Source organism: Brassica napus, chromosome A5 (assembly GCF_020379485.1).
Source record: "Brassica napus cultivar Da-Ae chromosome A5, Da-Ae, whole genome shotgun sequence".
In the NCBI taxonomy this organism is placed as follows: Eukaryota; Viridiplantae; Streptophyta; class Magnoliopsida; order Brassicales; family Brassicaceae; genus Brassica; species Brassica napus.
The window spans coordinates 17,048,106-17,071,514 of record NC_063438.1 but is presented as its reverse complement, the minus strand read 5'-3'; the positions used below and the strand labels follow the sequence as shown (position 1 = coordinate 17,071,514).

Sequence of the window (23,409 nt, the reverse complement as noted above, 5' to 3'; positions counted from 1 at the left end):
ACTATACACTATTATTCCATATTTTGAATTTTTTTATGCCCGCACAGGGTGCAGGCCGATCACGTAGTTAACATTAAATCATATTTAAATTATATTTGCATTTGTCCATGTCATTAATAGCCATGTCATTAATAGCAAATTATATAAATCAATATTAAATATAAATCAACATGAAATATAATTGTTGATGTCATTAATAGTCATGTTTATGAAAGTGATTGTATGTAGAAAATCACTTCTTCAATAATATCTACTAGGGGGACCGCCCGCACGCATATGCGGGCATTAACATTAATATTAAATTGATAATTACATATTTACAACTATAAAATACTTATGTTACATGTATGTGGTTAGTATGAAAGATTCGATGTTACATATTAATATTTGTACTATATTCATATAACAAAAAATACATTAGAACGTTTAGATTAAAAATTTCAGTGTTTCGTATAAACAATATGAGTTATGGAAAATACAAAGTACCTTGAGTCCATAAAGTATAGAAACCAGACCTTAAGACCAAGGCTTCGAGTTCTGTCTAGATTAAGGTAAAACCCACACATCATATAAGATCATATTTCCCATGTCTTGAGCGTCAGATCATCATGAAGAGTGCTCTAGATTTTCTTAGCACCAACATCTTTCCAGTCTATTGAAAGCACTCTCCCATTAGATTCCACCTGTTGATTGTGCAAAACTGCAAAAGAGTCAATCAAAATGCCAAAAACATTTGTAGTCTCCATGAGAGAAGAAAAACTAAATAGGAATATAGATAGATAGATACTCACAAATGATTTGCTCTAGTACTCCTCATATCCTCATCAGAATTCAATTATATCTCACGGAAGAACTTGTTCAAAGCAGCGTCTCCTTCAAGCTTATCATCATTCTATTCTTCTTCACTTCAGCTTCAAGCTTGTCATAGTCCTTTACTTTCTTGGAAGAACGATAAGCCGGTCTCATTGAAACTTCTGCACCATTACACAAACAAATAATATAAATTTTAAAATGTCAAGAGTTTGTGATTCAAACTTCTCATCAGGTGAAACTAAATAAAAAGAAAAAGAAAGTAGTAAACCTGTTTAAGAAATTCGGGTCTGGCAAAATTGTTGGTTGTTTGCCATGTTCAAGAGAGTCCCATGTGATTATCTCTGCTTTTAAAAGACTTTTCTTAATTTTGGTTGATATTACTTCATATCTTCACTTCACTACTGCTATTTGAATACACACCGCAAGGAAAAAAAAGGTCAATACAATGTGTACAACTCAGAACATGGTATTGTTTGAGTTTAAAAGGATTGTTTGGTACTATCTAATAAAGCGTATCATTTATATCTGATAAAGCGTATCCTTTAGATACATAACTCTTTGAACTGCTTTATAGGTTAAACATGATTATTCTGTTAGTTCAAAAAGTTAGAGTTCAAAAGGTTTAAAAGGACTGCTTGGTACTATCTAATAAAATATATCTTTTAAATGTCAATTATCCAATTACATCTATAAACCAATTACCTTTCCCAACAATCTCGGTTTGATATGATACGCTTTCTCTCTTGGAACATCAGTCACAATACTCAGATGCAAAATCACTAACATAATTGACACAATTTACATAGAAGTGTTTATCATGGAGGTGTGTTCTGAAAATGCATTATGCTTAAAACGATCACATTTAACACTAATCTTAAAACATCAGAAAAGTATAATTGAGAAAAAAAATAAATATTTCACGCATAACCCCAATAAAAAAATCAGCCATGAAATATAAAAAAGAGATCTGAATTACCTGAGATTTATTATCATTGGTTTCATTGTAACAGCAGAGATGATTTACGGTTTCCTTCTCTAAGCCTTGAGTCAAAAAAGAGGTAATTCTAACAAAAATATTTAAAGATGTAGACAATCCCCAAAAGATAACAAATTATGTAATTGATATGACAACGTCAATGAGTTTCAAAGTTTTTAAAAAGCTTTGAGATTACCTTTGGTTCTCAGACGTACCGAAGAGGATCACGCACAATAAATAAATTACACTTGATTAGCGTACACATCTTATATTATATTCTTGATAAGTGATTTAACTTTATAAAAAAAAATTACCTTTTTCGAAAGGGATGATCAGTTCCTAGATAAACAGAGTCGTCTCTTTTTGTTAGTTGAATCACTACTGAAGCAAAAATATAGATAGAGATACAACATGGAGAGGAAGAGAACAAAAATAAACGGAGAAGAAGAATCTCCCATAAAATTACCAGTAATGGTGTTCCCGTCTATGAGTTACTTATTGATTATCATACACCTGTGCAAGATCACAAAAGTAGAATTTAAATTAGAACGATCAAAAACATATGAAAACTTAAAAGATAGATGCGTGAAACTAATGGAGGTGACGTGATATTTATATAGCAAATTAGTTTAAGTTTCTAAATGACCTAGTTTTCAAGAGAAGCTATGAGATAGAATATCCTCTAATAAATTTTAATTCAGCTATGAGATAGAATATTTTTTAATAAACTTTTAAGATATTTTGGTTATAATATATACATAATTTTGGTAGCTCAAATCTTGTTATATATGTATTTAAATATTAAATGCATGATATTAGGAAAGAAAATATCTCGTCAGTTGATTGTAACTGGTTTTTGATAAAACAAATCTCACTATAAGGATTTAAATAATAAATAATAAGGAAAGAATAATGAATTTTAACTTAAAACCTCTCAACTAAGTTTGTTTTGGGTAAAAACCCTCAAACTAAGTATTTAACGAAAAACCTCCTAAACTAACTTTATTTAATGAATTAAACTTTAACAAGTCATAATTACCATTACTACCAGTAAATCTTTAGTTTAGGGGTTTCTACACTAAGTAAACATAGTTGAGTAATTTTACATTAAAAATGAAAAAATTCAAAATATTGTAATAAGAGGATAAATTTTCATAATACATTTTATAAATTAATGTATAAGCTTCTATAAATGACTTAGAACCTCTTATAATAATTTAAAACATCTGATAAGCCAATATAAATAATTTTATAAATATATTTATAGTTTTATAAATGATTTATAAAGCATGCATTGAATTATTAGACATTAATAGTTATTATGATACTTTATATACAAATATAATTCTTTCTATACGAATATAAAATCATTATATCAATTCAAGTAAACATTTTTGTTTATTATTTTATGTAATTTATAAATATATGAAAAATTGATCGCATTATTACTCTTTCATAATTTCAACAATTAGTTACCATAAATAACTATTTCTAATATTATGTAGATTATTTGGAAAGTGGTAATTGAATTATCTTTTCCTTTTAGATATAATTATAATAAATAAAATTAAAAATCATCGGTCAATAAAATTATAGCAATTTGAAGAGTTCATTTATGATCAACACGTAATAAAAAAATCATTTATGTGACTTCTCAATCAATATATAGTAAGATTTATATTTGTATAAATAATTTATAACATTATATAAATAATTTTAAAATTCTGATAAATTTATTCTGTAAACAACGATAAATAATTTAAAAATCACATTAATAAACATGTTTGGATTTTGTAATATTTAAAATATTTATTATATAATTATATTCGAATACAATTCATCAAGTAGAGTATAAAACTATTATAATTATCTTATATAAAAATCCGTTCATTATATTTTATAGTTTATAAATATTAAAAATAATAAATAAAACATTATTAATCTTTCTATAATTTCGAGAATTAGTTACTATAAATTGTTATTTGTAATATTCTTTAGATTATATGGCAAATGATGTTAAATGTTGTTATATTTATCTTAAATTTTTAGATCTAATTTAAATAAATAAAAATGAAAAATAATTAACCAATCAAATTATAATTATTTTTTTGAAACTTCACTAATGAGCGATACGTCACCAGACTTCACTGAAGTTACTTTTTTTTTTAATATATAGGGGTTGAAATAAAATATAAAAATAAAGAGAAAAAGAGAGAGAAAATGCGAGAAAGAGAAGACCTTTGTGGCATTGTCTAATTGTATCCACTGAAAAAGCGCGATAAAAAGCGAGTCACCGACCAAGCAAGTCGCCGGTGAAAATCCGATGCAGTCCACTGACAACGGCGGCGGAAAAGGAGGAGGTGGTGAGGTGAGTCGAGGTGGGTTGTCTCGGATCCGTTCAGCTCCGGCGAATTGGATTGAAACCCTACTCCAGGATGATGAAGAAGATGATTTGAAACCTGACCTCTGTTTAACTGAGCTTCTCACCGGAAACTCGTCCGGAATAACGAGTCGTGACTTGTTTGAGTTCCCGAGTGCTGTTGAGCAGGGATTGTACACTAACCAAGGTGGCTTTCACCGCCAGAACAGCTCTCCTGCGAATTTTCTCGGTGGCTCTGCTGCTGGGAGTGATGGGTTTTTCTCAAATTTCGGGATTCCCGCTAACTACGACTACTTGCCGCCGCCGAACGATGACATTTCTCCGGCGAGTAAACGGTCGAGGGAGTTCTCTTCTCAGTTGGTAAGCTTTCTTCGCCAGTTCTAATTTTCTTATTAGCCGTGAAGACAAGAAAAATATTAAAGATCAGTCTTGTCTAATTTTGACAACTTGTATTTATTTGAAACAAAACCCAGCAAGTTGCAGTTTTCTTTTCTTTCTTTTTTCAAAGCCATGCTGCATAAAGCTTCTATTTATAGATGACAAACAAAAAAACAAAACACAGGCCACATTGTTAATCTTTGTTTTGTATCAACTACTCGTGTTAGTTATGTATCGATAATTTATAAGACGATCTTGTAACTCGAGTAGTTTCTGAAGTGTGGTTGTGTGAGATGTGATATATTCATATGGAATGGACACTCGGATTTTGATAATTAACTCATCACTTTTGTTCCGTGAGTAGAAAGAAGAGCAAATGAGTGGTGGTGTATCAGGGATGATGGAGGATAAGCTTCTTGAGGACTCGGTTCCTTTTAGGGTTCGTGCTAAACGCGGATGTGCAACTCATCCTCGTAGCATTGCTGAGCGGGTATTTACTTAAAAGTTTCATTCAATCATTTGTGCTGTTTTTGTTTTGTTGTTACGAATTTCTCTTTTCGTTTTTTCAGGTGAGGAGAACGCGGATAAGTGACCGGATCAGGAGGCTGCAAGAACTTGTTCCTAACATGGATAAGGTAGTCTTCTTCCTACTAAGCTTAGCCGTAAAGCAAAATGAAACGTCTAAGATATGGCATAGTCCATAAACTATGGTTGTGCAGCCATTTTTTCCGCATATTCTTTGTATGATATCTTATAATTAGCTGCCTCCTTATTATACATTATGAAATCAAACGTTTGAGAGATGGTTTCTGATTTGGTTCCTTTTTGGTGTGCAGCAAACCAACACTGCAGACATGTTAGACGAAGCTTTGCAGTATGTGAAAGCTCTTGAAAGCCAGATCCAGGTTATCTACATACATATTGGCATAAATTTAGCATATGAAATGAGGGAAATATTTCGAGAGAAAAAAAGCATGGGAAGGATGATAAGTAACACAAAACTATTAAAAACAATTTGATCATTTTATGTTGTTTTGTATGGATTCAGGAGTTGACGGAGCAGCAGAAGAGGTGCAGATGCAAACCTAAGGAAGAAAATTAAGGTTTTAGGATTGATATACATATATATATATATATATATATACATGTATTTTTCTTTTTGGTTTAATCTATGAATGGTGATGATCTTTTCGAAATTTCGAAACTTGATCTAGAAAAATTAGATTTATGTACTTTAGCTGTAAAAATTTTGTACAATAAGGTGAAACTTTTTAAAGAATCAATAAAAGAAAATGTATATTCGTAATCGAAATGGACAAAATAAAGTATTTAGTGTTGCATTTTTATTTCAAGGAGGAGATTTGGGTAAATGTAACTTTGTTGCATCTCTTCTGTTTATAACATTTAAGTTGAACTGTTAAGTTTCTGTAAATCTTAACAAATAAGAGAATATTCGTTCTAGGCAAGAAAGATGTGTGCTTTTTTGACATAACCATTTCTCAAATCTATACTATTAAAGCAGTATCCTATTGTCATAATTACCTTAGGGGCATGTTTCCTTCACTAACATTGCATGTTTCATTAAGGGCAATTAAATAATATTAATAACAAATCTATATTGGGTCATTATTTTTGGATCCAACCCAAATCAAATCTCTCTTGGGCCATTTGGGCCTATTAAAAAATCAGATTCAATTCTCACTTTTTTTTTTTTTGGGCCATTGAGTCCAAGTTCAAATAATTTTTTTTCAACTATTTTTAATTATTATTTTTTTATTTTCTTAATATAATTTAAGCATTCATAAAAATAATTGAATTTTTTTATTGAAAAATATAAATCTTTATTAAAAGTATATAATTTTTTAATTAAAATATTAACCCCATGATAAAATTAATTTATCAGAGTTATACCAACTTAATTCATTAAAAAATAAAGTTTAATTTTTTGAACATAAATAGTCATTTAAAATGAAATACGATAAATAAAGATAAAATTTTTAAGTCTTTTATAAAATAAAACACAAATATATGAAAATGTAACATTTACTAAATATTTGTCAATTGAAAAAAAAACAAAAAAAACCCGCGCTTTGAAAGCGCGGATCAAAATCTAGTTAAAGGTTATAACAATATCTTGTATTATTGAAAAAATAGAATCATAAACACAATCAGAAGCTCACATTGTGTTGAACAAACTTCGTCTGAAACATCTACACTTTGGATTGCATGATTAAACACTTGAAATTGCAAGATTTATTCTTAAAACTTTCTCTTTACAGAATAGGAAAGTTCAGAATAATATCACAGGTATGAACAAGAGCCACGTAAGGATGAAAACAACCAAAGAAACAAAGCAGAGTTTTCAAAAGCAAAATGCGCGGCTAATCCGAATTCATCTTCTTGTACTGTTGTTATTAAGAACATGGTGAAGCCGGAATGTTTCGCCTTGGTCTCCATTCATTGACCGCCTTTCCAAACAGCAAACTGTTAGCTGTCTCAGCAGCATCTCCAGATGGGAATGCAAGTGACACCCATCTTTCTTGTTTGACAAAATCGCTGCATTCACTGCATCAGCAACTAGTTCCCTCTGGGAGTCTTCTAGGAAGTACCCCACCGGTGATTCCACGGGCTTTGGATAAACAAGCAAAGCAAAGCAGTCCTGAATAATCAACATGGAAATCGACGTAAGAGACCAGCAATATAAAATCTCTCTGCATTTGAACCAGATCTTGCTTGAAAGAGGCAAAAGGAATAAAGTTGAAGGGAGTCACCAGTACCTCGATTATATCTTGAAACTCGGGTAACCCAACAAATTTGGCTAACTCGAGTCTGCCATACTTCACACCTTCTGCAAGTTTTCCTACCTGTTTTTCAGAACCACAAATTAGAGAACAAACTCGATGTTTCTTATAAGACAGAAAAACTTGTTGTGAAAAGTCTTAAAAATGTGAAAACAAGATGTATAAGGGAACCAAGAGCATACCCGTACAAACTCAATAAACCTTTGACAGTGAAGGAGGAAACAAACTACAGATTTATCGTCCTGCAGTAAGTACAGCTAGGTTAGAGTTGATATCTCAAATCCTGCAAAGTGATTATCTTAGCAATACAAAATAAACGAACTGACAGAACATCTCAGTTCACCTGTACAATTTGGGGATACCAATCTTGGAGATTAGCCAGAGCAGCATCAATGTCACCATTCCTCACAAGCTATAGCAAATAAAGTATGGACCGGTCAAAACCAGCCAAACAAAGCAATAATTCGTAAATTTAGAAATCTTTTTTTGTTGAACTATAACCAGGAAAATTTTAGGCACAGTAAAACTCGTTCAATACCTTTCTAAGAGTTTTTCTCTGATGCAAATCATCCTCGTCAATAGCATTCTCTTCAGCTATAAGAATTGGAGGGACTGTAGTTTTAGTAGCAAGGTTGAAAGCATTGAGTGTCTCCTCATACCCATAGTGTAATAAGTAGGACTTTACAAGCCTAATAATAAAGAAAAATATAAGTTCAGATAAGGCAGAAAGTTGTTTCAAAAAAATAAAAAATAAAATAAAGCAGAAAGCCATTTGTTGCTTATTCTAGTAAAAAAAACATATTTTTTCAACTTAGGTAACAAAGTTGAGGAGTGTACTCTCTTACCCATAACCGATATTTGGAGGTATGAATATTTTTTCGATAGCCATTTGTTGCTTATTCCTCGCTGATGTTTCATATCCCTGATAATACATAAACAAGGCAAGCCTTCGTCAAAACTTTATTTCGAACATATACATAATGCATAGAGCGAAAGGGGGAAGATTTATATCTATATACGTATAATTCTCGGGTCCAAGAGGTTTGATCACACAGTAAAAGTAGCAGATGCATGTAAATAGCAAATATCAGAGCAATTTGTACGAAGAGAACCACTGGAGTAGATTTGTACTACAGTAGTTTTACTCCTGATTACACCAACCTCACCTTTATAAAAGGTAGGACCTAGAGACTCTACTAATAAGGTTTTAGTAGGACTTTTCTCTTACCTTAACATCGAAAACAAACTTCTGCTTCCCAAAATTGACAGAAACCCTGCAAAAATTCGAAAGAAATGCATAGCGTAAGTACTTCTACTCCTGCACTGAACCCGTTTACAGAAACTGAGAACATACTCCTCATTTTGGCTATGTACAGCTACAGTAGGGAATAGGTGACCCTTTATGTCCTTAGGGATTTTCCCAACTAAAGCTCCGTTTTTACTGGCATGAGAGAGTAACCAAATAAGGCAAAGGGCAACAGGAAAAATGGAATCGAATTAGTTAGTTCTTACGTGAAAAAGAACTCCTGGGAAGCGTAGTTTATACCACCACCAACAGTATCACCTGTCGTATAAGTTGGACCAAAGGCTTCACCTGTTCCCTTACCTCGGTATATATTTCCATCGTCCCCATGATAGCCACAGCTATTCACTTCCCATCTACCATTAATAACAAATCAGACCCATCATCCGCATGATAGAAAGCCACATAAGCTCAAATTCTATAATAAACATAACTTGTATCAAAGGCATCATTTTTCAAATACTAAAAGGTTTACCCAGGTTGTCTCCGCATTATAAAGCCCTCCTTAGTGAAACCAATAGCGACTTTCCCTTTAACACCAGCATCCTTGACAAAAATCTCGAAGTAGTAAGTAAGACACTTGACGGGAGCAGGTTTATTAGCTTGAGCAACGCCGACGTCGTAACCGTGGAGATTCGCGTTCGTGTACTTGACGGAAAGCTTATCGGGAGAGACGATCACAAACCCGCCTGCGCTGTTAATTGCGTTAAGCTCCGTCGGCGATTCTTCACCTTCATTATCCTCCATGGCATCCCCGGAGAGACGAATCTTGTCTAAGAATTGCAAGATCGGATCTCGACGATTTACGGCGGCGCTGGTCTCGTCGTTTCCGTTGCGGCGGCCGTTGGAGGAACTCTCCGTCATCCCTTTTTTCAATACCTATCGATTTCTTCGTCTCTATTGACAATTCGATCCTTTCTTCATACACTAAACTTCTTCCTCGCTAATCTAGCAGATGTTAGACTTTGACTCTAGTTTTGTATGTACAATATTTTTGGACTTTATTCTAAAATGCCCTAGTACCTTACTCAAAAATTCTAGTATGCCCCAGTTCTAAAAAAATTTTTTTTTTGAATCAATACTATTAAATAAGAAACATGATCTATTGATATAGGTTTAGTCCAAAAAATAATCCTATAATATATAGGGCAAATTGGCTGAAAAAACACGAAACAGAAGATAATTAGCAAACCATGCAGAAACATATGTTTTTAAGTAATCGGATCGTAAGGCGGAAGCGAAATTACACTCATGTCCCGTAGTAAACCCAAGTTGTATAGATAGACTGCAATGCTATCATAGGCATATCGAATATAGATAACACTGTCAGGTGCTGTCAGAAGACATGACAATTTGTCTCACTTATATTCAAAGGTTTCGAAAATAAGCACACGAGGCATGAGAAATATAGGTAACTGAAACAACATTGAAATATTTTAACATTTTGTCCCGAAAAGTTAATTGACAATAAAAAGGCAATGTTTGTTTTATTCAAAGAAGATCGTACTGAATCGGAAAAGAACAACAATTCGGAACAAAGCAAGCAAAATTTTTTTTTTGGAAAATAAAACAATCGAAACAGATGGTACGTCGATGAGGAAGAACAGTATCTGGTAGGGAAGATAAAAAATGTTTTTTTACTGTACAACACTTGGGTGGTGAAACGCGACAATATGAAAACCATGCCGGTTTAACGCAAAGCAATTGCAAAAAGGTAACAAACCGGTTTTCATTTCATCCAATTAATAAGAACAATGACAAACCAAGTTGGTATACGCATATTTGTGCAGTAAATTAAACTAACCAAACCAATTGCTTTAAACCAACCGATGGACCGAAATGTTGGAAAGAAGAGTTCGAGAATGTAGTAAAGTAATTAAATATTGCACATGTCAGAGATATTTTCAAAACCTATGAAAGAATGATGATGCCTAGAACTAGGTAGGTGGTGCAGAATACGCTTGCGTATATCTGGATATGGTGTAAGTAACACCACCTTCTCCTCCAATTATTGCTATAAATACATGCTCCCAGATCTTCCTTTCGATATAAGGAAAAAACTATCAAATCCAGTTTAGTTTGTTCCATTCCGGAGATAGTCTTCAAATAAGGTAACAATTTTTTATGTTTGACTATTTCTAGGGTTTATCATTTAATATCAGAGAAAAAAGATTTACCTCTTCACTATAGTTACGATTTAAATGCACAAGTACATGGAAGTTTCTCACATTTTATTTGTTATTTAATGCAGATGGGAAGGTTGATGAAGCTCGTTATCGGGCTTTGGAGTAAGAATTCTACCGGAGAATGGTCGTTTGAAGAAAGTTCTTGTTATACCGGTGAAGCCATCATAATCAACAATAATGAATCCTTTGATGGTCTGGTCGAGTTGATTCGTATAAGGTTAAATCTTGGGATTCTTACTCCCGTTGCCTTATCAACTCCCCGACCGGATGCTGGCCCATGATGGTCCACGAACGCTGTCGATCACGTTATCATGCGACAAAGATGTTGAGATTCTGGCAAGTGTAAGGGACTACATGTCTGAGGCTGTGCTCTATGTAACTAGTGGACCTGAACTAGTTGCAAGGTACCAGTTCTTTCGTCGATCACCTTTCAGTATAGGTGATACAACTTACCTTGAGGAGGGCGTAACAGAAGCTTAACATCGCCAAGCTATACTCGGTGAGTCTCTACAACTCCAGTAATATATAAATTAGAAACATAACTAAAGAAGTAACAGATTTTATATCAATTATTGGTAGATTTGGTTGGAGGGCATCCGATCGATTGTAGCAAACACGTATTGAAAATAATGTTCAATGAGCCTCAACTCCTCATTGTCTTTCGTGTTGCTCTTGAGATAGAAATGGTATATGGAACAGCTGATCACAATGGCGAAGCAGAAGACCCAGCAGAATTCCCACAGTTAACCGTCGACGATGTTATCTCTATGGCAGAAGCCGGTACAATTTCACCCAAAGAACACATCTACTTCGATCCAAATGATGAAGGTATACATGACTTTATTTTGTTATCTTATAGTAGTACCAATTAAACGTCTATAACTAGTAGTACTATTTAGATGTTAAATAATATAGTAATGCAGAGTATGAAGAGTAATATAAATTTATACTAGTGAGTTATGAAATACTTCAAGGTGTCTCGTGACTGATTTGTGAAAAAATTTTGAAAATTAAAACATGTTTAACCGGTTTATATACTAATTTTAAGTTTATTGTCATTCATCATTATATCAACCGCTAATGATAACATTTTTTCCTAGTGCTATATGGTGAGCCAATGACTATCGAGGAGCTGCGATATGCACTACCAAATGGTCAAGATGCATCTCTTGTGAACCAATCAACCCCTTTGGAAGTGGAACCAATAAATGTTTGGAGAGACATGACGCAGAATGAAAAATACTGGGATGGTATTTCCCCCGATGAAAATAACTATGAAGTGTACTATACACAGTCACCATACCAAACCCAGGGCGCTATAGGTTTGCCACTTGCTCCAAATAGAAGGATCCATGCGCCCCGACCAGCTACAATAATCATTATCAACGATGATGATGGCTCCACCACAGGTTCTTCCGACGGTTTAAACGGGAACAACAACATAGTGTCCGCCCCTCCAACTCAAGATTTGTCAACAATTGTTAGGGAACTAGCAAACAATTGACAGACTGCTATGCAAGGTATAATAACATATGTACTAAATTTGAAAAATTTGTGAAGCATCGTACTGTTATAATTACGGGTTCTATTTTTCTGAAATATATAGGTGATTCCACGACCGTATTGGATAAAATAAATGGACCTGGTTCCTTGGAATTTGATATTGCACCGGCTTCTGAAGACAACACCAACAATGCAGAACCTAGCCTTGATCTTACCCTTACTCTTGGAAATAAGAAAACTGGCAATGGAGAGGTTGAAGCCGTCGATGACTCGTGCTCTGAATCCGAAGAGGGCAGTGGTGGGTTTCGTCCCTTCTTTTAATGAACTGTATGTTTAAAAGCTATAAAACTAAATAAGTTGTCTATGTTTGTTGTGAAATAGTTGGGCACATGAATATCGTTTTTTGGCTTGTTTCAACTCTAGCGATGCGAAACTACAATGTTTGTGGAACGTTGTAATGTGAAATATGAATGTGAAATATGTTATCTTATATATTTACGTGTAACGTAACTAAAGGACGGATCAAATACGGATTTGTAGGAAACGAAATTAATAATTCTGAGGAATTATATGAGGGAAAGGTTTTTACAAGTAGAGGTGATTTCAAACAACAAATGGCATCATACACGTTGAGACGTAAATTCTGGTTTAAAAACTCACGTTATTCACCAGATGGAATGGTCCTTCGGTGCATAAGTTTAACTTGCAATTGGAGGATATATGCAGTAAAAATGAAGAATGTAGAAAACTACGAAGTTCGCAAACTAAATTTGCAGCATACATGTTCCGTCGACGAACGTGCAGGTATACAACCAATCATGCAATGCGGACATCACTTGACAATGTTTTTATGACAATAGAAATAGCTAACATAGTAACAAACTTTATAAGTATCCATAATAACCGATTTCTTCCCAAGCAGAATACAAATATATAACTAAACATACTCGAAATTATAAGTACCGATAATATAAATAATTTTTATGGCTACAAAATTTGTAACTATTCAAGAGTAAGATCATATATACAAATGAACTATAATTACTTAGTAAGAGTAAACACATATTTACCAATTCTTGTCGTCCATATAGTATTCAGAAAAGATCAAAAGACATGACTAATAAAATCTACAACGCAGGATATGAAGAACACGCGACACATACCGTCGTTGGAGAGATAATAAAGACAAGATTTGCTGGCCAAGGTAGTGGACCATGTCCAAATGAGATTATTCAACTAATGCTAGGAGATCACGATGTTAGGATATCTTATTGGAAAGCATGACGGTCTCGCGAGGTTGCACTCGACTATGCGAAAGGCTCATGTGCAACATCATATACAATGCTTCCTGATTATCTCCAGCGCCTAGTACTTGCAAATCCAGGGACTTTAGCCAAAATCCATACAATTTACGATCCTGGAGTTGGTCATAGGTTCAAGTACATGTTTCTTGCTCTTGGTGCAAGTATCGATGGATTCAAGCATATGCGTAATGTAATTATCATTGATGGAGCTCATTTGAAAGGGAAATATGCTGGTTGCCTACTCACCGCTTCAGCTCAGGATGGTAATTACCAGGTTTTCTCTATTGCGGTGGGAATTGTTGACGGAGAAAATGACAATGCGTGGGAGTGGTTTCTAAAAATGCTATTGCAATTCATTCCAAACGAAGATAATGTTGTATTCATATCGGACAGACACTCTTCCATTTACAATGCAATATCGAAGGTATAATTTATAATTTATATATGTATGTCAATAAATTAACTTCAGTAACATCAAGCGTAATATTTTATTTTCTTAACTTTTTGTTTTCAAGGCATTTCCTACTAATATGTTTGCAAAATCTATGTGATTGAAGGTGTATCCAGCAGCAAAGCATTGTGCATGTATCTTACATCTGAAACTCAACATCCAAACGTATTTCAAAAACAAACATCTCGGTTACTTGGTGGGCAAGGCGGCGAGGGCATTTCAACTCAGTGAATTTTACACAACATTCAATGAAATAAAGAACATCAACGCTTCATGTGCTTAATACCTATTAGATATTGGTTTAGAGCACTGGGTCCGGTCACATTTCTCTAGAAATCGCTACAACCTCATGACAAGCAATGTAGCAGGGACATGGGATTCTGTTCTTCAAAATGCAAGAAAGTATCCGATCATGCATTTAGTCGAGTACATCCGATCAAAAATGATGAAATGGTTTGCACAAAGACGTGATGTAACACAATATCCTAATGGTAAGTTAACTCCACGTGTGAAAGGGATTATTGAAGAAAACTTTGAGATGAGCGGAGGGATGCTTGTTTGCCGGATTAGCGCTAGTGAGTTCGATGTGAAAGACAAAGACGCTATATCATACCACGTTAACCTACACACAAAATCTTGCAGCTGTTTCTCATTCCAGACGTTCCTCATACCTTGCGCCCATGCCATTGCTGCTGCGATCAAAGAAAAAAAAAGTATTGAATCTCTTGTCTCTGAGTTTTACACTATTGACACTCTAGCTGCTGCATATGCCAGAAATATACTACCTATTAGCAGCGATGTCAATGCAAGTTGCCAAGCTACCGATGGTGAGTTTCAATCCATGCAAATATATCCTCCCACAAGTCGTCGCCCTCCAGGCAGACCTCGCAAAAGTTGGATATTGTCCACTAGAGAAATAAGGGTGAGCAACTTTACGTTGAATCTTTTTAGAATTGATTAACCATTAACAACAATTTTGTCTTGGTAGATGAAAACTTCAAGGAAGAGACATGTGTGTAGCCGTTGCAAGGGCTTTAGTCATAACAAAGTAACATGCAAAGTTGCGATATAAAAAGAAAGTGGAAAAACGTCGAAGTTGGCTAGTCTTGGATATTGAAGGTGTTTGATAAGAATGGTGGATTGTCAATGAATAAATAAAGTAGTGCATGGAAATGTAAAATATTTCTATCCATATTATGTTTGAGGCAGGTTTGTACTTGTTCTCGAGATTATGAAATAGATAAAAGCCAATTTCTATTTCTAATGTGCTCACCAGCGTTGAAGACGACATGATATAGTAACTGTCCTTAATTTCGGTTTCATTGAACCAGATTACATGACAACATAGTAAAACAAACATCGACTATTATCGCCAATCTAACATGAACTTTAACGAGATATATCCATATACATATGAATTTAGACCGAGATATATCCATATACATCATGTTCATATCCGGCTTTTGTAATATCCGATGAGAACTGACCAAATGAAGAGAGAGTAAGTTAGTATGTAAAATAGCAAACCACACTAGTATACTATGTAGATAACAACAACACATATCTACTAAAAGGACCCAAATATGTATATAGTTTTCTTGATGCGGTAATTGTAAAAAGGTTTTGGAATTATTTCTTAGTTATGATGCAATGACATATGTGTTTCTATCTAGATACAAGATATAAATAAAAAATAAATTTACTCCACTTACTCGTATATACTATGTCGATGCAGTGCAGATTAAATTTTGAACAAATAATACTACATTCGATACTCAAATCATATTAAATACGGATTTCATATATGTTACAGAAATACAACAAGCATTGATAAAATTATTTTTGCAAACACACCAACATAAAAACAAAGAAAATTCAACAAGTTGAACAACCACAAACATAAATTATTGAGATAACAAACACAAGGAAATACAACTTGCATTGGCTGACCACCGTCGCATGCTTATTCTTCTGGAATGCTTCCACACTTATTCACCACCGATAATTTTAGGCTTGTGATCCAGAGGGAGAAGAGCCAGAACCTAACAAAATATACTAACCACTTAGCAAATAAATGAAACCTATATATCAATATACACACATAATAATTTACAAAACCTTCAGCTTCCGTAGTCGTCGAGGGCAAACCGTGCGCAGCTCTTACCTCTTCTTTTGCCTTTTCAATTTCAAAGTGAGCCCTGTATATTGGGACCACTTCTTGCTCGGTAAAGATCTCCTCAAGAACCTCCTTGCTTGCAACAAGCTTTTTGTCCTCATAACCTGCCACATAGATTATTATAATATCAGTCTTACAAAATTTTGCGAAAGAATGTATAAATATAAAAATTATATGTAGCTAACCTTTGAATACAAAGGTTGCACCTCTGATAGAGAAAGTTGTTTTGGTAAGAAACTGGTAATGAACAACATTTTCAGCACCCGAAGAAACACATAGCTTTAGTTCCGACCACCAAGAACGGATGGACATCATGGTTGCAACTTGGGAGGTTGTTGTCAATGTAATAGGCGGGGTACGAGTTCCCACAGGTTCAAGCATCCAGTCGGGTGGGTGATATGCCATAACCATGGGTGTCTCAGGCTTCAATTTATAGCGCTCACGAATCATGCACTCCAAATCTTCGACCATCTCAGTTGGCTTGACCAAAACCGTATAGCCGAGGTCACTTGGCTTCCTATGGAAACTCCAATGTTCATCGTCGTCACGACGCCACGCGCCGTGATATAAACTTACACGCAGTGGAGTTGTCATCTACGAAATACGAATTCAATTACAAAACAAGGATAATATATTATGATGTAACAAAAAAGATAAACCAAGATAACTAAAAGGGGAAGCTTCTTTCTCACCTTATCTAAATTGCCGATAACTTATAAACGCATATCAAAATTTATAGGCGTAGTGGGCTATCATGACTGTAGATAAGATCAACCAATAATTCATTCCTGAAAATAATTGAACAAAATAGCTGCCTACTCTACTATAGGTATGATGATGATATTCAATACTTGATAGACCGGACACATAATAGTGACATGTATAGGAAAGATAAGACAACTCACACTATTTTCAATATGCGTGCGCTACTTGTAAACATCCAAAACACTAGTTGCCGTGGTTGCGACAACAATACTAACATGAGCTTACAATACTAATATAACTGGCTGACTAAATTGGCTTAAACTTTTTACGCAAGCAATGATATTTATTGCGTGGATATGTAAGCTCATACAAACAATTATTAAAACCGGATACACCTACGAAAAGTAACGAAAAATTATTTCCGTATATATATAGTAATCGGAAATACTAATTGTTTTCCAACATTTAGCAATTGTATAGCAGAAAGTAACAATCTAACAATGACAAATATACAACATGGAAAGTATTACAACAACATAACAGAGTTTGAAAAAGCAAAGAAGAACAGACACCTGAAACAGATCGAATACAAGTCTACCAACTACAAGGCCAACTCAGTACATTAATTAAAGAGGTAATATACATAATATAACAGATACTTCAGCACCAAACATAACTATAACTTCTCCTTGAACTCATAAGCCAGTATCGCTGCACTCTTACCTTCCTCTTCAAGCACATCAGCACCAATATTCTTACACGCTTCAAGTCCATATAGAGCATGACTCGCCATAAATAGCACAGCCATTAATCGGAATTGGCTTCATTTTTGAACTGGGCGACATATTTTGGCCTAGCAACATCATAACACTGAATAACTGGATCACTTCCTATTTCGAGACATGCATATCTAGCAAGATACGGTAACATCTGCACAACAGGAGAAATAATCTTCCCCATAGCCTTTTCCTTGTGCAATGCCAAACCGGAATCGAGAATGGTGACAGTCCCACATACAGCATCAAAACAAATACCAACCCAATGTTTGTTCCCAACATTAAACGGAAAGTAAAACTTTGTTGGATTGACCTTTGGAACTTCTTTCGTAGGTAAAATACCAGTCAATGCTTTTGGGAATAAGAAAGTGTCTTTATTTTTACTCTTAAGGAACTTGGGAAAGTTCATGATAATAGCAGCCACAAACTTGGTATCAAGAAACGCTGCACTCTGTGAACCTTCCGAAGTTAACTGATGCATAATAACCGAACGTAAAACTCTAATAAGAATATCAACAACCTGCAAACATAACAATGAACAAAAATACTACCGGATAAACTAGTTGAATTGTGCTATAATCTAGAAATACCTTAGCAGAGTAATTGCATAGTCTCTCAACAACGAGATTAATTTCCCTTCTAGACACTGCTAATCGAGAGACGTTGATCACACTGAAACACCAAACGCAGAGAAAAATATAGTAAAACATGAAATTTCCCAAGCTTACAACATTGCAACAAGGTAACAAACTTACAAATTAGACTTCAGTTTGGTTTCCAGATTAGCGAATGATATGATCATGGACCAGCTAGTTGATAAAGATGAAGAAGGAGAGACTGAAGATACACTAGCTGAAGAGGAAGCTGTCCTAGCCATTCCCACAGGTCCTATAACTCGTGCAATGACAAGGAGACTCAAGGAAGCTGTTGGAAACATACTGAAGATCTCTAAGGAGCAAGAAGACTGTCTTGGTAGAAGCTTGAGCCACCAAGACACACTCATCACCATTCATGTGATCTTACCATCAAGCTGATCATCATCTAGGCAAGTGGCTTGGTATACTCTTTTTCCCTTGATTAGTTTTGTCCCACTGGGTTTTCTAATCAAGGTTTTTAATGAGGTATCAAGTTCACTTACACATTCCTAGTTGATGTATCTTGGATGCAACTCGGCCTAAGGCATCTTGGACCGACTTCATCACCTATCTTATATTATGTTTTAGTCTAAGTGTTGTGTTATTACTTTGAAACCGTGTGGAGCCTTTTCCTTTATGTTTTCTTATGTTTTCGAGACCTTGTGCATGTACAAGGATCTCTCTATTTAAGTGTATCACAAACCCTCATTCTAATCTAAGTTATCTTTTGTTTAAACCTTGTGTCTTCTTCTCCCTTGCTTTCACGAGTTAAGAGAGTGTCTGGTGTGTAGTATCCAGTATGTTGGTGTGTAATATCCAACGCCCAAGGGCTTTAGAAAGGTGTGTCATATCCGATCTAAGCCTAGGAGTATCAAGGAGCCTTTCCGCAGCCTCTTGTGTCACCATTCGATCCACAGCCTTGATAAACTTGAGTCTTTGATTCGTTTATGCAAGGATCTATCCAAACCATCCAGAGAAGGGTCCTAGGATCTCATTAAGTGGTATCAGAGCACTCTGGAAGGGGAGTTTCGATTTCTCTTTTGATTGTTCATAAGATCTACTCTTTGTCGATTCATATTTTTTTTGATCAATCGGTTCTTGTGTGTTTATTCTCACTTGATCTGCTTGTTTCATTATCAGGATTGCTAGATCTGATTGTTTCGTGTCTCATATTGATAGATCTAAGAATTTCGATCAAGTTTTAAACAAAAAAACCTTTCACATTCTTGTCGATTACGTTAACATTTTGCTTGATCCGAAAGTTTCTTGTAATATTATGACTCGATCTGTTGTTAGAATCATAGATCAGGATTTGATTATCTCATTTCATCATCCGTTGAATCTGATATGTTATTGTTTCAATTTCGAAAGTGATAGAATTCAAATCGTCGCGTGTTGCTCAAGTATCTTCATTTGCCGCTTTGTTTGAATACTTTGTTTCCTTATTTGAATCTTGAGTTCTGAATTCTTTTGAACTACTTACTGGTTTAAGTTTTTCGTGTATCAGGAAGCAATGGGGTCTGAGGAGGATGATGAAACCTTTGTGCGAAGGAATAAGTTGTTGCAAGAAGCAATCACCAAACAAGTGATGGAAGCGATGGTGAAGTTGCTGGAAGAGAAGTATGATCAGAGACCGAATGATGGGCAAGGACAAGCATCTGGCCAAAGACGTGAGCAAAGAAGAAACAGACAAGGTCAGCGTGAGCATGCTGGATCAGAAGAGACTGATAACTTCTATGAGAGAAGTAGCCATAGCTCCGGTTCAAGACATAGCAGTAGAAGATCTCGACATGATCATGAGGGCCGAAGGCATAGACGCAATGAGCTATCAGGATTAAAGCTTAAGATCCCTCCTTTTCATGGTAAAGCTGATCCAGATGCCTATCTTGAGTGGGAGAAGAAGATCGAACTCGTTTTCAACTGTCAGCATTACTCAGAGACTAAGAAGATTCAAGTAGCTGCTACCGAGTTCAATGATTATGCATTGAGCTGGTGGGATCAGTTGGTTACAAACAAGAGGCGCAATGGTGAATTCCCCATTGAAACATGGGCAGAGATGAAAGCTGTGATGCGCAAGAGGTTTGTACCAAGTCATTATCACCGTGATCTTCATCAAAAGCTAAGACTACTCACACAAGGAACAAAGTCTGTAGAGGAATACTTTCAAGAGATGGAGTTGCTTATGCTAAGAGCTTGTGTATCTGAGGACAGTGAAGCTACTATGGCACGATTTCTTGGTGGACTCAACCGTGAGATACAAGATAGAGTGGAGATGCAACACTACCTGGAGATAGAGGAGATGCTACACAAAGCTATCTTGGTGGAGCAACAAGTTAAGAGAAGAAGTTATGCGCGTGGCAGCTATGGTTCCAGTAGATACCAGACCTCTAAGGAAGATAAACCGAGCTATCAAAAGGAGAGCAAGCCACAGCCAAAAGAAGAATCCAGGTCTAGTAGCATCTACAACAAAGATAAGGGTAAAGTGGAAGCTACAAGCTCGCGTGCAAGAGATGTGAAGTGTTTTAAGTGCCAAGGATGTGGGCACTATGCTAATGAGTGCACCAACAAACGTGTGATGATCCTTCATGCCAATGGAGAATACGAATCTGCTGATGAGGAGACAGAGGCCGAAGAAGATCACAGTTCAGAAGAGGAGTATGTTGCCAACCCGGTTGCTGGAAGGTTGCTAGTTGCTAGAAGAACCTTGAGTCTTCAAAGCAAGACCGAAGAGATGGAGCAAAGAGAGAATCTCTTCTATACTAGATGTCTAGTGCAAGGAAAGGTCTGTAGTCTTATTGTGGATGGAGGCAGTTGTGTCAACGTTGCGAGTGAGACTATGGTTAAAAAGTTGGGTTTGAGGGTCCAGAAGCATCCTAAACCATATAGGCTCCAATGGCTCAATGAAGAGGGCGAGATGAGAGTATCTACTCAGGTTATGGTTCCCTTAGCCATTGGTAAATATGAAGATGAGATTCTTTGTGATGTGTTGCCTATGGAAGCTGGACACATTCTCCTTGGAAGGCCGTGGCAATCAGATAGACGTGTGATACATGATGGGTATGCCAACAAGCACACTTTTGAGTTTAAAGGGAGAAAGACAGTTCTTGTGCCTATGACTCCTAAGGAAGTTCAGGTTGATCAGCTCCAGCTACAAAAGAAGAAAGAGATTGATCTTCCCGCTGAATCAACAAAGCAACTAAACTTCTATGCCAAGTCTGGTGATGTTAAAAGATCTCTCTGCTCTAACCTCCCTATTCTTTTGTTTATCTATAAGGAATCACTCTTGACTACTACTAATATTGCACCGGAGTATCCGAGTGAACTTGTTACTCTTTTACAGGAATATCAAGATGTTTTTCCAGAAGATAGTCCCAATGGACTACCACCAGTGCGAGAGATTGAGCACCAAATTGATTTTGTGCCCGGTTCTACACTTCCCAATAGGCCAGCATACAGAACCAATCCGGTGGAGACCAAAGAACTACAAAGGCAAGTGGAGGAACTGATGGAGAAAGGACATATCTGAGAGAGCATGAGTCCTTGTGCTGTTCCAGTCCTGCTTGTGTCCAAGAAAGATGGAAGCTGGCGCATGTGTGTTGATTGCAGAGCCATCAACAATATAACAGTGAAGTATCGCCATCCTATTCCTAGATTAGATGATATGCTTGATGAATTACATGGTTCATGCATCTTTTCTAAGATAGATTTAAAGAGTGGATACCATCAGATTAGGATGAAAGAAGGAGATGAGTGGAAAACTGCCTTTAAGACTAAGCATGGGTTATATGAGTGGTTAGTTATGCCCTTTGGATTGACTAATGTACCTAGTACTTTCATGAGATTGATGAACCATGTGCTTAGGTCCTTTATAGGTTTGTTTGTGGTAGTTTATTTTGATGATATCCTAATCTACAGTCAGAGTCTAGAGGAGCATATAGATCATCTTAAGACTGTTCTTGATGTGTTGAGGAAAGAAAGACTTTATGCAAATCTTAAGAAATGTACATTCTGCACAGATAACTTGGTCTTTTTAGGCTTTATTGTGGGTGCAGATGGGGTTAAAGTTGATCCGGAGAAAGTAAGAGCTATACAAGAATGGCCAATTCCTAAGACAGTGAGTGAAGTGAGGAGCTTCCATGGACTTGCTGGCTTCTATAGGCGCTTTGTGAAAGACTTCAGCACCATAGCATCTCCTTTGACTGAAGTAATTAAGAAAGAAGTCGGATTCAAGTGGGGAGAAGCGCAAGAACTTGCTTTCCAATGCCTTAAAGAGAAGCTTACTCATGCCCCTCTTCTTATACTTCCTGATTTTAATAAAACTTTTGAAATAGAATGTGATGCTTCAGGAATTGGAATTGGTGCTGTATTGATGCAGGAGAAGAGACCCATTGCATACTTCAGTGAGAAGCTTGGAGGAGCTACCCTCAACTATGCAACTTATGATAAAGAACTGTATGCCTTGGTGAGAGCCTTGCAGACTTGGCAACACTATCTCTGGCCTAAAGAGTTCGTCATACACACAGATCATGAGTCTCTCAAATACCTCAAAGGACAGCACAAACTCAGCAAGAGACACGCAAGGTGGGTTGAGTTCATTGAGACATTTCCTTATGTCATCAAGTATAAACAAGGTAAGGAAAACATAGTTGCTGATGCACTATCCCGAAGGTATGTTCTCTTGAACACTCTTGATGCTAAGCTATTAGGATTTGAGCAGATTAAAGGAATGTATGAGAATGATCCTGATTTTAAAGAGGCTTACAACTCTTGTGAGAAATTTGCTGTGGGACACTACTTTAGACATGATGGTTTTCTTTTCTATGATAATCGATTGTGTGTGCCTAACTGTTCTTTGAGAGACTTGTTTGTTAGGGAATCTCATGGAGGAAGTCTCATGGGTCACTTTGGTATTGCAAAGGCTCTTAAAACTTTGCAGGATCACTTCTTTTGGCCTCGGATGAAAAGAGATGTGGAGAAACTATGTGAGAGATGTGCAACTTGCAAGCAAGCCAAGTCTAAGGT

General features: G+C 35.7%; 3 protein-coding genes and 1 long non-coding RNA gene across 4 annotated transcripts; 2 read left to right on the top strand and 2 right to left on the bottom strand.

Moving 5' to 3' along the window:
• Nucleotides 1-120: 120 nt before the first annotated feature.
• LOC125609212 lies at nt 121-1,227 on the bottom strand. The gene is made up of 3 exons (XR_007339617.1): nt 1,082-1,227; nt 792-974; nt 121-700 (listed from the first exon to the last, which is right to left on the bottom strand). It is a non-coding gene; the product is annotated as an uncharacterized LOC125609212 (long non-coding RNA).
• Nucleotides 1,228-3,993: 2,766 nt separating this feature from the next.
• Nucleotides 3,994-5,853, top strand: LOC106451829 (transcription factor bHLH80). The gene is made up of 6 exons (XM_013893805.3): nt 3,994-4,529; nt 4,912-5,037; nt 5,117-5,182; nt 5,384-5,452; nt 5,596-5,670; nt 5,777-5,853. Exons 1-5 carry the CDS (start codon nt 4,113-4,115, stop codon nt 5,647-5,649), a joined length of 732 nt encoding a protein of 243 aa, XP_013749259.1. The 5' UTR covers nt 3,994-4,112; the 3' UTR covers nt 5,650-5,670; nt 5,777-5,853.
• A 916-nt stretch (nt 5,854-6,769) lies between these two features.
• LOC106451830 (ran-binding protein M homolog) lies at nt 6,770-9,623 on the bottom strand. Its single transcript, XM_013893806.3, has 10 exons — nt 9,127-9,623; nt 8,861-9,007; nt 8,703-8,789; nt 8,577-8,622; nt 8,194-8,270; nt 7,887-8,037; nt 7,692-7,760; nt 7,531-7,590; nt 7,325-7,411; nt 6,770-7,206 (listed from the first exon to the last, which is right to left on the bottom strand). Exons 1-10 carry the CDS (start codon nt 9,513-9,515, stop codon nt 6,940-6,942), a joined length of 1,380 nt encoding a protein of 459 aa, XP_013749260.2. The 5' UTR covers nt 9,516-9,623; the 3' UTR covers nt 6,770-6,939.
• Nucleotides 9,624-13,681: 4,058 nt separating this feature from the next.
• On the top strand, nt 13,682-15,115 carry LOC106453867. The gene is made up of 4 exons (XM_013896069.1): nt 13,682-14,068; nt 14,202-14,229; nt 14,389-14,922; nt 15,084-15,115. Exons 1-4 carry the CDS (start codon nt 13,682-13,684, stop codon nt 15,113-15,115), a joined length of 981 nt encoding a protein of 326 aa, XP_013751523.1.
• The last annotated feature ends 8,294 nt before the right edge of the window (nt 15,116-23,409 follow it).